Source organism: Hyla sarda, chromosome 6 (assembly GCF_029499605.1).
Source record: "Hyla sarda isolate aHylSar1 chromosome 6, aHylSar1.hap1, whole genome shotgun sequence".
In the NCBI taxonomy this organism is placed as follows: domain Eukaryota; kingdom Metazoa; phylum Chordata; class Amphibia; order Anura; family Hylidae; genus Hyla; species Hyla sarda.
The window spans coordinates 118,510,369-118,530,879 of NC_079194.1; the positions used below are offsets into that span (position 1 = coordinate 118,510,369).

The window sequence follows — 20,511 nt, forward strand, 5'->3', positions numbered from 1 at the left end:
ATCCCGCTTTGCGGCGGGCTCTGGTGAAAACCTGTAGTGTCTTAGAACCGGTCCACTAGCACGGTCCTCGCTATCCCTCTCTGGCACAGAGGATCCACCTCCTGCCAGCCGGCATCGTGACAAGAATATTACAAATGTTCTTAGATTTGCTTGTATTATTGATCTATGCAAGGTTTGTTAAAAAGACAGTGTGGGACATTTATTAAAGTCAGTGTAGGTGCATTGATGTCACAGGTTTTGATGGTGTAGATGGAATGTACATACACCAGATTTATTAAATGGTGATAAATATGGGGCTAGTACACATTTTTTGGAAATTTCATATCAGAACACCACTTTGTATGACTCCTTCTTTGTGACTTTTCTGAGACATTTTTCACCCGTGCAACTTTTTTGGAATTTTTTTTTAAATGCTGTCTACAGACAGTTTTTTTAAGTCAGGTCTGGGCTTGTGTACATTTGTAGTGTAATTGAGGGTTATCTGAGAAAAGTCGCCCTTCATAAATCTCTTACCACTGCAAAGTGGAAAAGAAAAAGTGTGTACCTAAGTCATTTTAGTCAAAATCTCTTTAGCACACTTTTTGCACGTGTGACAAATTTATACCAAAAAGCAGTGAAAAAAGCTTAACCCCTTAAGGACCGGGGTTTTTCCGTTTTTGCATTTTCGTTTTTTGCTCCTTGCCTTTAAAAAATCATAACTCTTTAAATTTCGCACCTAAAAATCCATATGATTGCTTATTTTTTGCGCCACCAATTCTACTTTGTAATGATGTCAGTCATTTTGCCCAAAAATCTACGGTGAAACGGAAAAAAAAATCATTGTGCGACAAAATTGAAAAAAAAATGCAGTTTTGTAAATTTTGGGGGCTTCCGTTTCTACGTAGTAAATTTTTCGGTAAAAATGACGCCTTCTCTTTATTATGTAGGTCCATACGATTAAAATGATATCCTACTTATATAGGTTTGATTTTGTCGTACTTCTGGAAAAAATCATAACTACATGCAGGAAAATTAATACGTTTAAAATTGTCATCTTCTGACCCCTATAACTTTTTTATTTTTCCGTGTATGGGGCGGTATGAGGGCTCATTTTTTTCGCCGTGATCTGAAGTTTTTAACGGTACCATTTTTGCATTGATAGGACTTATTGATCGCTTTTTATTCATTTTTAAATGATATAAAAAAAATCACTTTTTTTTTTTTGCAGTGTTATAGCTCCCATAGGGACCTATAACACTGCACACACTGATCTTTATCATTGATCACTGGTTTCTCATAGAAAACCAGTGATCGATGATTCTGCCGCATGACTGCTCATGCCTGGATCTCAGGCACTCAGCAGTTATTCGGCGATCGGACAGTGAGGAGGCCGGTAGGGGCCCTCCCGCTGTCCTGTAAGCTGTTCGGGATGCCGCGATTTCGCCGCGGCTATCCCGAACAGCCCACTGAGTTAACCGTCATGGTTTCACTTTCGCTTTTAACTCTGAGCGCGCAGCTAAAGGGTTAATAGCGCGCAGCGCCGTGATCGGCGCTGCGCGCTATTAGCGGTGGGTCCCAGCTTCACTATGACGCCGGGCCCGCCGTGATATGATGCGGGGTTACCGTGTAACCCCGCGTTATATCACGGGAGCAGGACCAAGGAGGTACCAGTACGTCCTTGGTCCTTAAGGGGTTAATAAATGTCTCCCCGTGCCTATTTTTATCTAAAATAATACTCTGAAGGACTTTGAAACATTTGTCTTATGGATTGCCGAATTTTCACATTTTAAGTGTCTATCGAAAGTTTAGATTTATTCAACCTAGGCTCGTTTTTGTAGTGATTTTTATACAGTTTATGCGGTAGGTAATTACCTACGTTCAGTTGTTGTGATTATGACCTATCTGAAAGCAGAGAAAAGAAGAAAGGCACTCCCTGTGGAGTAAAGCCAGCACGAGTGCGGGGAAAAAGAAATAGAAAAATTTCCGTGCTCACCCTGCTAAGTTGTGTAGTGGCATACACAACAATGCTGATCACATGTGATTTTAGGATCACAATCCTGTAGTCTGCAGCCTTCCTGAGAGATGTGGAATAAATACAGGACTATCTGAAAGCAGTATATATATGATAGACTTTATGGAATGTGCAGCAAGATTTTTTTTTTGTAAAAAACAGTAAATCCTGACAGGACTTCCAGGATAGACGGTGAGAGAAGCTCACCCTACTCACACAACCTGATTGACAACTTTTTAATGTACACAAATTCAAAGCCTCATTGAGTTCAATGGGATTCAGTCATGGAATTCTGCAAAATTAAAAACATGTTCATTCTTTTTGCAGAATCCGGAATCTCTGCATAATTTTTTTTTCCATTTTTTTTCAGACACGCCCCTTTTCCCTGATGGCCACACCCTTTTAGGCTTTTCTGAGTAAAGTGGAGAGTCAGTAGCGTTTTTTGGATTTTTTTGTCAGAAATTTTTCCACACAACACATGCGACATAAAAACAGTACAAAATCATCTCAGAAAAGCCTTAGTAAATTTAGGGAAATTTCATTGGGTGAACATAGCCCTAGGAGTCCTGTCAGGACCAAGAAAGCCTTCTCCATATCATATGATAAACCCTTCTATTACAGAGCTCATGCTCTATTATATCTTACTTTAAGACAAGTTCACCATAAGTTTCACAATTTGTATCTGTACTTAGTTATGTTTTTTTTTCTAGGGAGTCCCAGGAGAGAGAGGACCAGCAGGGCCCGAAGGAAAGCCGGTATGTAATTAGAAGGAATCATGGATTTATGTTTTAAAACTGGTCTGAAGAATTGTCCTTTATGTCCATTGCAATCGATGAACTATCTTCTAGTCTATATGTGGACTTTGCTGTGGGCATCAAGTACATAGTTTCTCTATGCTAGTCTTAAAGCCTGTAAAGCCAGCATTTTTGGTATTACAGGATATGCAGGAAAAAAAGTTGTCAATGGCACTCACCCATTAAAACTTCACTTTGTTGCTTCATATTAAAAACTGCGGGGAACGAAGGTGTGGGAACGCATCAGCAGACCCTGAGCTGTGAGAACTTTGGCAACAGTTTCACGGTCAAAAAAACCTCTTCCTCTGGCCTCAGGAGGAACGCCGGATTAAGCGGGTGTTTGACCGCGAAACTGTTGCCCCAGTTCTCACTGCTCAGCGTCTGCTGATGCGGTTTCCAGACCTTTGTTTCCCAATGTCCACCGATGCAGTTTTTAATATGAAGCAACAAAGTGAAGTTTTAATGGGTGAGTGCCATTGACAACTTTTTTTCCTGCATTTCCATTGCTTTTTTTTCCTGCCATGTGCACCCCCATATTATTTATCCTTCTTCTGGATTGTTTATTATACAGCATTTTTGCATGAAATGTTATGCCGGTGTAGTAGTGCCACCCAGCTGTTTTCTTATCGTGCCTATTTTTGGTATTACGCTTCCTGGCTTGGATTTTATCTCACTACATAATTTCTCACACAATGTAACGACTACTCCTAAGAAAATTGTCTGGATTATTGAAGATAATGTCTTTTTCTGTGACCTTTGTAAAGTTAGCTGGTGGGGTTAAATCACTGTTTATGCATCACCCATTTATTCCAAGGACTGTAATGGCAGTACAAACTAATGGACAGCTGTGTATAAAGTATGAATATGTTAAACTTGATGGAATTGAAGGGGATGAAATACATGGCTGCTTTCTTTAAAAAAAAAAAACAGAGTCACATTTTACCAGGCGTTGTTTCTGGTAATGCCGTATCTCTACTGAGTGGTATGTAACCCATGGACAGATGTGCTGATAATTTAATAAAAATAAAGCAGACATGTTTTTTCTAATCCCATACAACTTCCTAAATATTTTTTCCAACTCACTATGTGTGGTGCCTAGAAAAACTAAAGGTCATTAATAAAAACAAGCATTTGGAAGATTGCACCAATCAACCAGCCCAAAAGGGGTAAGTCTTTCTGAAAAACTTAACCAGTGACATACCTTAGAAGCTCTTCTAGCAGTATTTAAAGGGGTTACACCAATAAAATAAGTTTTTCCCCATCAACTAAGATAGCTGATCTGTTTGTTGGGACCCCTACTGATCACAAGAGTGGAGGTCAGTTGTCAACTTTCTGTGCTGATTCATTTCTTTATATCTATATTTTTATGGTAGGTGGAACATTTTTCTAATACGGAGCTCCAGATTCTCTTTTTAGACATGAGTTAGTTGCCAGATTGAGCTTAAGTGTTAAAATATCCTTTGTACATTAAAGGGAACCATTCATCAGATTTTACCCTATATAACGCTTGGCAAAGCGTTATATAGGGTAAAATCTTTATCCTCACCACCCCCGAGGGACGCTCCTGCCCCAGGGATGGTGAGGATATGAACTTATAAAGTCTTATATAGTCACCACCGCGCCTATAAGTAGTCCCCTGGGCGAGGAGCTCCTCTCACCTAGTCCCGATCTTTGGCCGGCGGCAACACTCCCTCCGCTTGATTGATGGGCCGCGTCATCGCTCTGCTCTGACTGTTCAGTGAGTAAAGCTATGACGCGGCCCATCAATGAAGCGAAGGGGCGTCGCTGCCGGCAAAAGATCAGGACTAGGTGAGAGGAGCTCCCCGCCCAGGGGACTACTTACGGCCGCTGCCATGACTAGTTTATAAGTTCCTATCCTCACCATCCCCGCAGGCAGGAATGTCCCCCGGGGGTGGTAAGTATAAAGATTTGACCCTATATAACGCATTGTCAAGCGTTATATAGGGTAAAATCTGATGATTGGTTCCCTTTAAACTCAGTAAAGAATCAGCATGTCTAAGCTTTAGGTCAGCGTTACCCAACCTTTTTCATCTTAGGGCACCATTTTGAAAAATTATTTTTGTGGGGCACCAATACCAAATAATTTTTGTCATAACACAAAAAATGGCTAAAATGAAGCAATGCACAACACCTATATATCTGTTGGCTATGTAGATCCATGCCCCATCCATGCACGGATAAGTCAGTTAGCATGATGGAGGCCTATACAATATAAGTTATATTAATGTCATGGCTGATCTATGTATTCTATGGAATAGTTGTGAAGCTCTGTATCAGGAAAACAGAGGTCCAACCCCTGCAAAGTTATATGAAGAAATGCACCAGCACAAAATATTGGATATGACAATGACATGGGGTTACAATATGAACAATCTCTTTAATTGGTAGAGGAGATCCTCTGTGGCCCTAGAGCTTCATTGAAGTATTTTGAAGCTACCTCTACAACCTCTACAGAAGTAGTTATATGTTCTGATCGCTGAGCTGGACAGAGGAATGTTCTATAATTTGGGATGTCTTTTAGCATACTTATCAGAAGTTACAATCTCCCCTTTTATGGCAACTTAGTAAAACCTCTCTTTTTGTTGCCCACTTTGTGGTGGGATTGTCCTGTGAATGTTTGCAAGTATGTTTTCAGTTACACCTTAGAAAACCTGGGCTTAGTACAGTATGATACTGACCTGTCTGGTAGAGACATGGTTAATCATATATGACCTATATTATGTCTTCCTCTTTTGTGTCGATTCCCTTCATTATAGGGCGAGATGGGCAATAGTGGGCTTCCAGGCCCATCTGTAAGTAAATCCCATTGGATAGGTGCAGTTTGGGCCCTTGGCTTGAGCCGGCTGCTCGCAATGGCTTTGAGTGCTTAATCTGTTCTCTTCATGTGGTCACTCACACCGCTTGGTCACCTTTTATTGGGTTGATCTTGGTTCTGGGCACCGCATCCTCTCTCCTACTAATGATTGGGCTTGAATTAAATATCCGCAGGGTATGCCAGGCTTCCCAGGAGTGCTCGGCCGACCGGTAGGTGTTCCTTGTTGCCTCTGCCTTTATATCTTGCATGTGGCATGTCTGCAAATTGTATATGCTTCTATAATCTTCTATAATAACCGGCTGACACAGTGAGGCCCAGCTGATATTTACTCTGCTTGTTCATTCAACACACATATTCTTAGGATTATCTTATGCAACAGTATATAATGTTTCCTCAAGAATTGTGCATTTACAATTATAATAATAATTATTACTTGAATACTTTCACATAAAAAATAAAGCAACTTTACAAATAATCTCTATTTTAAAAAAAATCTCCTATTGTCTATGCACACCTATGTGTCTTCACAGTTACAGACAACAGGGAAACCCTGTGTGCAGTGTGATTGTGCAGTCGTGTATTACTCCCTACAACCAGGGTATCTATATGCTGGCCTTAAAGGACTGGAAAACAATTTTTTGTAAATCAACTGGTGCCGGAAAATTAAACAGATTTGTAAATTACTTCTATAAAAAAAAAAAACCGTAATCCTTCCAGTACTTAACAGCTGCTATGATCCACAGGAAGTTCTCTTCTTTTTGAATTTCCTTCTTTCTGCCTGACCACAGTGCTCTCTGCTGACACCTCTGTCCATGTCAGGAACTGTCCAGAGCAGGAGAGGTTTTCTATGGGGATTTGCTCCTACTCTGGACAGTTCCTAAAATGGACAGAGGTGTCAGCAGAGAGTACTGTGGTCAGACAAAAAGGAAATTCAAAAATAAAAGAACTTCCTGTGGATCATACAGCAGCTGATAAGTACTGGAAGGATTAAGATTTGTTAATAGAAGTAATTTACTGTTTAACTTTCTGGCACCAGTTGATTAAGAAAAATGTTTTCCAGTGGATCAGACACTTATCGCCTAACCTGTGGATAAAGGATAAGTTGTTAAGTATCGGAGTCCCCCTTTAATAATTTAACAGTAGTAAATAAAGTTGGTACCTCATTGTATCTCGGTATAAGGTGCAATTCACTGATTTATAAGCTGACAATTCCACCAAGGTTAGAATACTGTATAAAGCTTCTATAGGTATCAATTTATATGACTGTATAGTTTAAAGTCCTCAAATTCACTACAACAGTGTTTTCCAAACAGTGTGTCTCCAGCTGTTGCAAAACTACAACTCCCAGTATGCACGGACAGTCTTTGGCTGTCCAGGCATGCTGGGAGTTGTAGTTTTGCAACAGCTGGGGAGAAAGGGTTATGAAAACACTGCAATAGAACATCTAACATACTGGACATAGAATAGGGGGGTAAAAAGGGAGACAGAGAAAACAGCGCTCTGATAGTGTAGTATATTTAGATGATAAAGGTGTGTGAAAAAAGGCAGAAATACCGCTCACTTTGTAGCATTGTGGTAGTGGCAGGCACAACTCTGAGTAGCACTTCAAGTAGGTTGTGGCATGGTCCAGGAGCCACCGATCATCGGTACCACTGGCAGCAGTCAGGAACGTAGCTGGAGGCAGATTGCAGGAACCCCTGGTGGGGGTGATCCCAAAATTCCGACTTGTAAGTTCGGCACTTCCCTGGAATGTTAAAGAAGTTTTCACAGGCAGTTTACTGTGAAAAACTTTTTTTTATTTACCAGAGGGGATTCCTCTCTTTGTCAGGACCTGACGAAGGGAGGAATCCCCTCTCGAAACGCGTTGTCCTGCCAACTCATCTATCTGTGTAAACCAATTTGCCTCTGTATGACTCATACTCTGGTAAATAAAAAAAAGTTTTTCACAGTAAACTGCCTGCAAAAACGTATTCAACATCCCGGTGAAGCGCCGATCCCGCAAGTCGGAATTTTGGGATCACCCCCGCCAGGGGTTCCCCCAACCTGCCCCCAGCTATACTGGACATAGAGGCCAAGTTTTATCAAACTTTATGAGAATAGCAACTGATCACAGCTCAGCTTTTATTTCTAAAATGACTCTGCTAAAATTAAAGGTGAGCTGTGATTGGTTGCTATGGACAGATTGATGAATTTGGGCCGAAGTAACTTAGTGATAGGCCCCTATGACTTCTAAAATATGTCTTCTTTTCATCTAAACATACGACATGCATCATTTTGTTATCTGGAAAGTATAATATATTTTCTTCTTGCTTTAAAAAGTAAAAAAAATACTGTGCTCGTTTTATAAACCTACTGCGCCTACACAGCACACCATGTGGCTATGAGCGGTATTGCAAGTAAAACAGGTGAACTAAAACAAAGGTTTGGTACCGTGTTAGCAATTACTTTCATGTACAATATTATTTTGGCTCTAACTATGTAAATTAAATAATATTAAGTAAACTCTTTATTTTATTGAATCCAGTCTTTAAGTCAACATATTTAATATAATTCACTAGTCTAATGCTTATGTTATTGTGAATTGCACCTTTTCATGTTATAAAATGAGTATACTATCTGTTTAGTAGCAATAGAACATATATCTGGTTACAGTCGGTCACGGGTAGCTTGTAGCATGTGAGCAGTTGCATGATCGGAGTATGACATTATCTTAGACGTACCACAGTTAATACATATATAATAAATTACCAAATATTTGGCTGTAGAATCAATATATTGAGTGGTTACATAGTCAATAAATTATAGTATTTCCTCTCTAAAATAATTATTCCACATTACAGGGAATTGCCATCCCTTACATGTAAAAGGTTATGCTCACAATGATGAATAGTTCCATTTAGTAACATGGAGCTCCTTGACACCAATGCACAATCTGTAGGTGCCCCCAACTATTACATTACTTAGAACACTGGTCTCCCTATCAGCTCCAAACCTGACTAGTCAATTATAAGTAACTGTAATTTGTCAGGATCTAATATGATTTGTTATTACTCCTGTAATAACATAATCTACCGCTTTAGTGTGAACTGAGCCCAACCAATATAGTGTTATAACATGCCAGATATTTGGTGTTTATGGCCATGGTATTTTACTCTACTTAATGTTAATGATGTCTTTTTAGGGAAATCCAGGAGAGCCAGGTCAACAGGGTCCTACAGTAAGTATGACTGTGCTCATAGTAATATGTCCAATTCAGACATAGGACAGAACAACCTGTCTTTAGCAGCAGTGTCACTGTTATTTTTTGCTGACCTTCCTACTGAATCACATTCAGTGCATTTCTTTTTGTTGTCATATGACCAATTGTGTCCAGTGGTCAGGAAAGTAACTGTTCATTTTTTTCTTCCTATATTAGGGACCCCCCGGACAACCTGGAATAAAGGTATTTAATTATTTAAAAATGGAAAACTGGTTATAGAGGCTATTTAAAAAATAATAATAATAATTTTATATATATATATATATATATATATATATATATATATATATATATATATATAATCACTATTCATGTCTTATAATTGTATGGTTGTAGGGGAATCAAGGAGAGCCTGGACCCAGTGTCAGAGTGAGTAATGTCTTAAATAATATATTTATATTATTTTATAGTTTTATTTTTGCATAGAGCCAATTAAAATGGATGCACAATCATGTAATACATAATCATGCTGAGTACTCCAGAATAGGAGCTGCTCTTTGAAGCAACTATCTGCTCTGGTTAAACATAAATGTAGAGGTTTTACTATATGCCTTGTGCTAACCTGTGGCTAAATGTGGCAGGCATGGGTTAGGCCACCATTGTGGATGTAAATCCAACATAGAAATGGTTCTGTAATGCTGCCCACATTTCCCATGAATCCACATTGAAATTTTAATGCATTTTTTTTACACGTTTACTGCGTTTGTCTGTTTCTGTTGCGACTTTCCAAAGTCATGGTAAAAAATTGTATTTGTAATTGCACAGAAACAGTGAAATAGTAAAACAAAAAAACAGACATCTAAACTATTATTCCCGCAGACCAGACATCTACATTTTCAGACCCTACATCATATGTCTAAATTATCAGACCCCCAGACCAGACATCAAAAAGATCAGACCCCAGATCAGACATCTAAGTTCTCAGACCCCAGAACAGACATCTAAATTATCAGACCCTCACCACATGTTGGAATTATCAGACCCAGACTCAAAATTTTTAGACCCCATTCGTGACTCCTAAATTATTAGACCTCAAATCAGACCACAAACCCAGACCACACCTCAATATACTTTCCAGTCTCAGACCCTGTAGCAGCCACTTTGGCTTCTATGCATTACGTTTGCCATTGTAAAAGGTGCACTAAGCAGAGGAATCCCCACCTTCATGTACAGTAATGCGGCAGAGAAGTAGTCCCTTCTCCTTAGTCACTTTATCATTCCAATTCTTTCTGTCTCTTAGGGTTTACCAGGTCCACCGGGCGCTACTGGGCCTCCTAGTTTGCCTGGACCTCCTGGATTATTGGTAAGGATAATGTGCCTGCTTTACAATTGATACTCTCATACAAGCCTCTTATGAATCTGAATTAAATCTAAATGGGTTCATGAGATCCATGAATCTAAATGGTGTAAAAGTGTTACCATTTGTCACCAATAACCCTTAATGACAATAGGCCAACCTATATGATGTGGTCTTACGATATATGATTGAATACATAACATCTTTCATTTTACTATATTTAAGTCATTTTCATTGGTTTTTATTTTTCTATTTTTAGGGCCCACAAGGACCTCCCGGAGTCCCAGGCTTAGTGGTAAATTTCTGGGCTGGGTATTTCCATTATAGTTGTTTTAAGCTGTCAGACATATAAGATAATTAATAAGACTGTATTATTTCTTTTTTAAAGGGGGAACCAGGAAAAAATGGAATACCTGGAAGAGATGGGTTACCGGGGAAAGATGGAGAACCTGGACTTCCAGGGAAGATGGTATGTATCAAGATTTTCTGTTAGATTTCCTCCACTGCGTACTGAAAAGTATATGAATAGGTGGTGAATTGAAGAGAAAATAAATCCTACATTGATAGCTGTAAAAAGTCAACAAACTTTAAGGAGCAAAACTGAACCTAAAAAGGGATAACCATAGTGTTGTGCAATCTGTGTGGTCACAGGGGGTAGATTGCATTTATTACTAAAGGTAACAACATAGATCTGGTGGCCTGGCTCCTGAAGTTTGTACCCTCAGTTGTATTCACCTGGTGCCCGATTCTTAAGAAAAGCTAAATTAATATATGGTTTGGGTAGTAATAATTGTACACTGTATTATGTGCACTATATGGAACAACATGAAGAGAGTGGTACGTATAGAAAAGGACCCTCCCCCGAAACGCCGTCGCGTCCAGGGTGTGAGCTACAGATATGAGTTGAAACTATTGCTCTTCATATTGTGCTTGTATATGCTTGAAAGTTGTAAAATCACTTAAAAAGGAGTAATGCAAAGAAGAAAAATGACTACAGAATCGTGAGTTACTTCTGATATATGGTCTGCACTAGCCGGCATAATACCTTGTCTTCCCTATTTGTGTTTGAAATAAGTTGCCTAAAGGGAGTATTGTGGAGCTCTCATATATAGGGAGCAATGTGATCTAATACTGGTTTACACCTGTAATAGTGAGTACGTTGTGTTGTATAAAACATATAGAAAGTACATCATCCAAAATAAGGCAGTTTATGCCCCTAGAAGCGTGTTGTTATATTCTCTAAAGACAATACTTTTTGATCTCAGGGCATTCCAGGTCCTTCAGGTCCTGCAGGATCCAAGGGAGAACCAGGAGATGCTGGGGTTCCTGGAGAAGTAAGTAGTTACTTACAGTTACTTGTAATATTAGATGAAACCATACAGACTGTTTTCTGTTGCTATTCCAATAAAAGATTTTTTGGTGCACATTAAGATTACATTTACATGTACGTAGTCCGCTCTATGTCGCTGCAATTTCCACTTGCGGATTTTTCTCTGTCGAATTCCGCAATTAGATCATGTTCCTACTCATTAAATTCACTGGTCTGCAGGAAAATCCGCGAGTGGAATTATGTACGTGTGAACGTTTCATGAAAGCATATTAACAATGGCCGTAGTGTTTCCAATGAACTACCATAATTAGATCTTATTATTGATGTATCTTTTTTACATCCCTAGATAGCCAGAGATATTAGGAAAAAACATTTATTGATATTTTTACAGTTATACGATCACATGATAAATTATAACCATGCCATCTCTTTTCAGTTTGTGGCTGGTCCTCCTGGGCCAAGAGGAGAAAAGGTAAGAACCAGTTACCACCTATTGCAATTGTCTCCAACTTGTGATTCTCCAACTATTAGAAAGCTACAACTTCCACCATGACAGGAAAGTATAAACCTATTGTATATCGCCACAGTGCTTTGGATATTGAGGATAACGTTTTCTGTTTTCTATAGATCGCTCTACAGATTTAGTTTAGGCTTAATAAAGGCAGATTTTTCCTGCCCAAGCATTGCACTTTATGTTTGGTTGAATATAAGATGCAAATTCTACATCGCAGACCTCATGTGTTGCTGTGATGTTTTTTTTTTTGGTAAAGTTTATAACTTTAGTGTGTAGACTGGGACAAAGTCAGCAGAGTAATCTAATTATAATTACAAGGTGAGGTCAATAGAGTCATCGCAATATCATAAGACGGCGGGTTTAAAAGAGTCATCTCATTATCATAAGGGTACGGGATCAACAGAGTCATCTCATTATCATGAGTTTACAGGGTCAAAAGAGTCATCATCTTAGTATTATTATTATTATTAGAGAGCAGGTTTTTTTTATTTTTTTTAAATAAAATAAACGATACAGCCCTTATCTACGTAATAGCTTATGCTTTGTGGATTGTTCATGTCATCTTTTATATTTTAATAGGGTGCTCCTGGTGACCAAGCCAACCAAATTCCTGGTGAACCGGTAGGTAATTATTATTATATTTATTTTTATGTATCCTCTACTGCAGTTGTAATATGGATTTGGTACCCCTGTAGTGGTGTCCATCCAGTTATATCAATGTAATTTGCTGTGCTATATTGCAGGGTGCAAAAGGAGACAGAGGATTACCTGGGCCTAGAGGAGAGAGGGTGAGTATTGCTAGACCATGATAGCTCAAACTTCCTTTCTGTATACAATTTTTTAAGTTATCGTAAGGTTAAAGTGTGTTATAGAAAACTTCCTTATCCTGAAGTCCCCCTGTCTGCTGACCTATAAAAAGGTCAGAAACCTTTCCAGTGGTCATAGATATCCCTCCAGAGTAATAAAGTAAATAGAATGCAGCATGTAGGTGGGAGTGGTGTAGCTGCAGCTTCTCTCCATCCCTCCCTATTGTCAGAGGAGGAGAATAAGTAGGTAGACATCTGATGTACAGTTATATTTCAGGCTTCACTACATGTAATATATACAGTAGCTACTCCACAGCTGCCTGAGAAGGGGTTGTATTCCCCTTTTTTTTTTATTATTCTGTTGTGATTGTGATGCGCTTTAAAGATAGGACAGGATCAAAATCCCCCAAATACACAGTATTTATTTTATTACATTTTACAAATGACCATTGGTGTAACCACTGACAAATCTTTCATGTATCACTAGGGGGAACAAGGGAAAAAAGGAGAAACTGGAGATCCTGGAGAAGATGTAAGTGACATATGGACAACAACAATCGACAACACTACAACCAATCTTATCTCAAACTGCAAATGCAAAATATTGTTTGCTACTTGTTCTATATCGCATTATTTATTATTTTTAAGTATTACTAAGTATTCTTTATCCTGCTTTACACTACAGTACCCACACCTGGCACAGTGATTCCTATTCATATTTTTATGTGTATTATAACACTTTATTGATTCTACAGTTAAAGGAGAAATATCATGAAAAAAACGTATCCCCTATCCCAAGCGCTTGGACTCCCCGCGATCTAAAACTTATCCCCTAACCTTCGGAGCCCTGGTATTCATCACAGGGGCGCGTCACGACCCCTGCCCAAATCGGGGGCTGCCACGCCCCCTCCATATAGCTCTATGGCATGATCTCTTTCGGCTCTCCCATAGAGCTATATAGAGGGGGCGTGGCGGCTCCTGCTTCGGGCAGGGGTCGTGACGCGCCCCTGTGATGGACATGATTGGAACAAAAGACATGGATACGTTAATGCATGGACAATATTTGCAAAGGGGATAAGTTTTTCATGATAATTATCCTTTAAAGCTACTTTGAAAAGATTGAGCAACTTTGAAAATCTTGTCTATGCATTAACGTATCCATGTCTTTTGTTCCAATCATGTCCAAAGCAAATTTTTAAAACCTGTTAGCTGCCCTTGGAAACTGACAGCAGTTTATCTTTACCCACTGTCAGACACGTCAGATGTGATCTAAAAGCTCAGCTGTAAGTGTCTTATGGTCATCTGAGCTCTAGCAGAATTCTAGCTTTAGGTATGAGAGAAGAAAACAATATGTAACTAAAAGTCAGCTGTAGAATGTTACAAATAGTGTTCCATAATTTGAGTGTTCTTAAAGGGGTACTCCCCTGGAAAACATTTTTTTTTTTAAATAAACTGGTGCCAGAAAGTTAAATTGATTTGTAAATTACTTCTATTTAAAAAATCTTAATCCTAGTACTTATCAGCTTCTATTTTCTCCACAGGAAGTTCTTTTCTTTTTGAATTTCCTTTCTGTCTGACACCTCTGTTCATTTTGGAAACTGTCCAGAGTAGGAGCAAATCCCCATAGCAAACCTATCCTTCTCCGGACAGTTCCTAAAATGAAAAGAGGTGTCAGCAGAAAGCACTGTGGTCAGACTGAAAAGGAAATTAAAATAGAAAATAACTTCCTGTGGAGCAAATAGAAGCTGATAAGTACTAGAAGGATTAAGATTTTTAAATAGAAGTAATTTACAAATCTGTTTAACTTTCTGGCACCAGTTAATTAAAAAAAAAGTTTTTCAGGGGAGTACCCCTTTAAGGAACTGAATGTTTAGAATGACTTAACCATTTATTGCATTGAAAATGTGGCAAAAATTACCCTAGTAAGGAAAAGTGACCACATTTTTATTATTTGCAGGGTGTCAAGGGTTCTCCTGGACCTAAAGGAGATAAAGTAAGTTCTAGAAATATGGTTCATCCTCCATCAGCAAATCTATAAGATGTACAGAAATGTGATTTACCTCTAAATCCTTAGGGTGGAGTTGGCATTGGGTTACCTGGACCTGCAGGACAAATAGGACCACCAGGCTTAAAGGTAAATTCCAGATAACATGTCACTCTTTCTGTACTCAGCAGTTGTGCATTTGCTCTCCCTCTTTATAGGAGTTTGAGTAATTCAGCATTTCTTTTAGGGTGATTTGGGGCTGCCTGGTCCACCAGGTCCTCCAGGTCTGCAGGGCATTGCTGGGACTCCTGGTCAGCTAGGTCAGAGAGGAGAACCAGGACAGACTGGACCCCCTGGTGCAACTGGGGAAAGGGTAAGATCTAGCTTTACCAGCACAGATACTCAAATACAGTTTTCATAGTAAATAGTTAAATAATTTTCTCTTCATTTTATTACTACATTTTATATAGGGTTTGGTCGGTTTCCCTGGAAGAGAAGGAAATCCAGGACCACAAGGACCATCCGGAGCTTCTGGGCCAGCGGTAGGGACCTTGTGTTTCCTATTTATCTCTAATACACAGTATTATTGTTCACTGCGCTCTCTCACACTTTCACATTCTATACCAGTAGATCTACACAGGGCCATACACATAAAGCTCAAAATTGCTCACCCAAAAGAAACTAAGCATTTATTAAAGGGATTCTGTTGTTCCATGCTGACATACATGTCCACATATTACAGTGTACTATGTATTACTCTGAAACCCTGCAGCATTTCAGAAAATTTACATATTAAACAATGGGTTAGATGAAGACAAGGAGACCAGCGCTCCACCAGCTTCTCCCAAATAAACTTGGCTTGACTGCCGGGTATTTTCCTAAACATTAAAGGGGTATTCCAGGCAAAACCTTTTTTTATATATATCAACTGGCTCCGGAAAGTTAAACAGATTTGTAAATAACTTGTATTAAAAAATCTTAATCCTTCCAATAGTTATTAGCTTCTGAAGTTTTCTGTCTAACTGCTCAATGATGATGTCACGTCCCGGGAGCTGTGCATGATGGGAGAATATCCCCATAGGAGCTGCACAGCTCCTGGGACGTGAGTCATCAGAGAGCAGTTAGACAGAAAACAACAACTCAACTTCAGAAGCTAATAACTATTGGAAGGATTAAGATTTTTTAATAGAAGTAATTTACAAATCTGTTTAACTTTCCGGAGCCAGTTGATATATAAAAAAAAGTTTTGGCCTGGAATACCCCTTTAAGCTCAACTGGGTAGAGCTACTTGATAGGGATGAACCTGTCAATCAAGTCAAGTGGGGTGGGGAGAACCCAGTGGAGAGTAGACCTCCTTAACTTCATACCTGGCTCCTGGGCTCTTGGTTAAAGCTCTGTTTTCTCAGAGTCAATCATAGCGCACTTTAATGTGGGAGCCTGTGCCTGTTTCATGCTGCCCTTGGTTCTGGCAGCATGAAACTACTGACAAGTCCTCTTTAAAGTCGGAAAGGAGAAAGGTGAAATAGTTTTTTTGTTTTTGTTTTTTTATGTTGACCAGTCCAGTTATACAATTACAGCATAATGCATTATGGTTTTATGCAGCCACCACTATGGGTAGCTAAGTGGTGATATCAACTTAAACGGAAGCTGTATAAATCTGTATGCCTTGAACATCCCTAGTGTAGCTGCTATTACCTGCTTTACTATCATATGTATATTTATCTTAATGTAGCAATAATGAGGGACATTTATCAATGTTTGCTTATGTAGTCTTATTTTTAGTAATTTTTTCCTTACTTTTTTTTTGCTTATGTGTGACTTATTTATCAACTGCTTTCAGCCTGTTGATAATTTTCTTTCACGTAATCAATTTTTCCTTTTTTACTTTGAAAGTAGCTTTTTCTGCTCCATGTTTGAGCTGGAGTAAATTTAGTCAATTTTTAACCCTGTTGCGACTTTTTTTTGCACAGTTTGCGCAAGAAAACCTGACTAAACCCGTTGATAAATGTCCATAATTATGATTTCATTACAGGGACCCCCAGGACCTCCAGGAGTCAAAGGTGACAAGGTAGGTTTAAACTATGAGTCCCTATTTAAATCTATATACAACAGAATTTCGTACATATCTTACAAACCAACATGGTTTGTAAGCCAGAAAAAAATGACATACGTCCATCCAGTTCAGCCTACTTCCCATGAGGAAGAGGCCAATTTTCTTTATTTTAATAGGAAAAATTTCTTCCTGACTCACAATTTTGCAAATCAGAATTTCAAGAAAATGTAGTGACTACAGTTATCAAACTCCATAAATGCATCTAGGCCCGTTTTCAATTATTTTATTGTGCTCGCCATGACAACTTCCTTTGGCAGAGAGTTCTAAAGTCTTTACTGCTCTTAAAGTAAAGAATCCATTTATGTACTGGTGTGGAAACTCTTTTTCTCTAGACGTGGAGGAATGTACCCGAAATTAAGAAAACAAATAAATTCTGAATGTTCCATTCACCAGGTCACTTGATAGCTAGGTAGGTAGTAGATAGCCCCCTTTTAGCTAGCCAGTAAGGTAGTAGATATCCCCCATATTACGTAGGCAGTAGATATCCCCAATATAAAATAGGTATTAGATATTCCCTATATTTGGTGGGTAGTAGATTTCCCCCATATTGAATAGGTAATGGGAACTAGAAATCCCCCCAGATTCTCTGTCCCCGCCCCCATCCATTTAGGCGACCAGCCTGTCAGGCATACTTACCTTCTGCAGCATTTTTCTAGTTTTCTTTCCTCTTCCCCTGTCAGTTCTTGCGGCTCCCTCGGCACGGCCTCTTCTTTCCTCATCCTCTCCGCTCTAGCATCTAATGACTTCTGCCGGAGTGCAGAGGAAGAGTTTAGCCTCTTGTGACTGCCGGCTTAATGCAGCTGGCAGGGCACAGCAGTGATTGATAGGGTGAGGAGTTAATGGTTCTTTGCTCTTTAAAACTTCCCACCGAGCACCACATTTAACTGTAAGGCACCATTAGGAGACATGTACAGTTAAATGCCAGACATGTGGGTGCAGGTCCAGGATGGTGGGATATCACCCCAATAGGACGGTTGGAAGGTATGCTTCTTTATAAGGCAATAGACCCTGCAGGGAGTTGGCCAAATAATGAAATACTGTCATAAAAATGAGCAGTCTTCTGCTTCTCTCTCATGAGATTCTAGTTTATCTGATAGATTCAATTTAGAAATAAATGTCCGACTATTAATAAATCAGACACATTTCTGATTGTAAAGCAGTAATACCTTCTTCATGTACATAGTTTGCCACCTGATTGATTACACAATGACTAAGGAGTTGTCATAGCCCTGCCCTTTTATTGGTATTTTTGGAAAGTCATATAGGGGGAGATTTATCAAAACTTGTCCAGATGAAGAGAGGTGCAGTTGTCCATAGCAACCAATCAGATTGCTTCTTTAATTTTTCAGAGGCCTTTTCAAAAATGATCTGATTATTTGCTAGGGGAAACTGGTCAACTTTTCCTCTGGACAGTTGTTAATAAATCTCCCCATAGTCTTTAGTTTTTTAGACCACTCATTTTTAGTTGTTCATGTGTAAAATCTATGGGCAGTATTTAAAATGAAGGGGACACTTTAGAACACTGTTACACTGTGTTTTACATAATGCAGAGGTGGAACATCATGTAAAGATTCATAGTATGGCAGAGAGAGGGTCACTGAGTCGGGATCTGCCCTCCTTCAAGCCGTGAACCAGGCACAACAGGACCAGGTTTTCCCTTTGTATAAAACTGTTTCTAAATAATCATGAAGTTGCATGTAACAATGCTGATTTGTCCGTTCTTATCTTTTCCAGGGTGAACAAGGAATTGGTCAGTTGGGCCCTAGAGGGGAAAGAGGAGATCCAGGTTCAAGGGTATGACTGTACTGTGAAATGTATTATGATGTTCCCAATCAGTTGATATCTTTATTCAACTGAATTAAATATGGGGGGGAGGTAAGAATGCTCCTAAATGTGCTAATTTAAAATAAATGATAACTCTCAGTAAAACCCATACAAACTAGAAATCATGCCTCCTTGTGGTGAACAATTTACACTATGTTGAGCTAGTTGAATCACCAGTAATCTCAGTGGAAAGAGAAGAATAGGATGTTGCCAGACACCTCTGACGCCATCTTTCTTGAGAACAGGAGAATCAAGGACTGAAAATGATCATACCCCACTCTTTTTTTCCCCTGGCATCAGCTGTTGGTGGAGAGTCAGTGCACCCTCATAAACATAACACACTTTGCAGTCCTTCTGAAATTCACGGGTTCAGCTTTTTTTGCTTTAAAGGAAATCTGTCACAAGTGTCACCTGCACTAGTCTGTCAGTATCGAAAGGTAGTGCAGGGGACACTGATGACAACAGTACTTACCTTGTCCCGTTCCGTGCAGGGGATCTCCGGTAAGAGGTGACGTCACTAAGCTCTGCCCATATGCCAAGCCGCTGCTGCTCTCTTCTGGCTCCTGCTGCTGGAGAACAGCAGCAGTGATGTCACTAAGCTCCGCAAATGCCCCAAGCCGGGCCGGAACTGAGGTTAACGGAGATTACCTGAGATCCCCTGCACGGAATGGGACAAGGTAAGTACCATTGTCATCAGTGTCACCTGCACTACCTGTCAATACCGACAGGTTAGTGCAGGTGACACTGGTGACAGATTTCCTTTAATGTATAAAGGCACCTTTTGATGAAGGATCTCTGTTTCCAGATGTGTAACATTCACACATCATATACAGTATACACCCTCAAATGGGGGGTTTAAGGACTGTATATACGGCACAAGATGCACAGTATGATAGATAGCTAATCGTAAAATAATTAGGGAAAACAAAAAAAAGGTGACTTTAAGAATAACATAAAACAAATCATTTGTACAAGTGAAATAAAGAATTAAATTTCAAGTCACATGACTATCTAGAAATGTTTAACATATAACAGGAATCAGCATTACAGAAATAGTCAGGCTATAGCAACTCATTATAAGCGCTATGGTAGATATATAAACTGTGCACAACAGTCCATTTGTCTGTTTTCAGCTTCCTGACTACCTTTGGCGATCTCAGGCAGGGCTTTGACCTCAAGATAGGTGTGGGTCTTAAAGGTGGGACCCAATTCTATCAAACATTTATAGCCTAGCCAGTGGATATGACATAAGTGTCCAGATTGGAATACTGCCTTAAAGGGGTATTCTGTGGAAATGCATTTTTTCCAACCATCTGGTGCCAGAAAGTTAAACAGATATGTAAATTACTTTTATTTAAAAATCTTAATCCTTCCAGTACTTATAAGCTGCTGTATGTAAGTTGTATAGTTCTTTTCATTCTGACCAGAGTTCTCTCTTCTGACTCCTCTGTACGTTTCAGAAACTGTACAGAGCAGGAGAGGTTTGCTATGGTCTCCTGCTCCAGACAGTTCCTGACACGGACAGAGGTGTCAGCAGAGAGCACTGTGGTCAGACTGAGAAGAACCATACAACTTACAGACAGCAGCTGATAAGTACTGGAAGGATTAAGATTTTTAAATAGAAGTAATTTACACATCTGTTTAACTTTTTGGCACCAGTTGATTTGAAAAAAAAAAAAAAAATTCTCCCAGAGTACCACTTTAGGGTTTATTCATATGTACAGTATTTTGCGCAGATTTGATGCGCAGGATTTGTTACGTTCA

The 20,511-nt window shown here is 39.3% G+C and overlaps 1 protein-coding gene across 1 annotated transcript in view; it reads left to right on the forward strand.

Annotated features, from left to right (window-relative positions):
* The window catches only part of COL7A1 (collagen type VII alpha 1 chain), a 189,692-nt gene that overhangs the window by 143,375 nt on the left and 25,806 nt on the right, over positions 1-20,511 (forward strand). Inside the window, exons 82-100 of the mRNA XM_056528127.1 lie at positions 2,701-2,745; positions 5,794-5,829; positions 8,802-8,837; positions 9,036-9,062; positions 9,216-9,248; positions 10,120-10,182; positions 10,436-10,471; positions 10,565-10,645; positions 11,442-11,510; positions 11,943-11,978; positions 12,600-12,641; positions 12,764-12,808; positions 13,314-13,358; positions 14,784-14,819; positions 14,901-14,960; positions 15,058-15,183; positions 15,281-15,352; positions 16,843-16,878; positions 18,658-18,717. Of these exons, the coding sequence (XP_056384102.1) occupies positions 2,701-2,745; positions 5,794-5,829; positions 8,802-8,837; positions 9,036-9,062; positions 9,216-9,248; positions 10,120-10,182; positions 10,436-10,471; positions 10,565-10,645; positions 11,442-11,510; positions 11,943-11,978; positions 12,600-12,641; positions 12,764-12,808; positions 13,314-13,358; positions 14,784-14,819; positions 14,901-14,960; positions 15,058-15,183; positions 15,281-15,352; positions 16,843-16,878; positions 18,658-18,717 (984 nt within the window). The remainder of the gene's footprint in view (positions 1-2,700; positions 2,746-5,793; positions 5,830-8,801; positions 8,838-9,035; positions 9,063-9,215; positions 9,249-10,119; positions 10,183-10,435; positions 10,472-10,564; positions 10,646-11,441; positions 11,511-11,942; positions 11,979-12,599; positions 12,642-12,763; positions 12,809-13,313; positions 13,359-14,783; positions 14,820-14,900; positions 14,961-15,057; positions 15,184-15,280; positions 15,353-16,842; positions 16,879-18,657; positions 18,718-20,511) is intronic.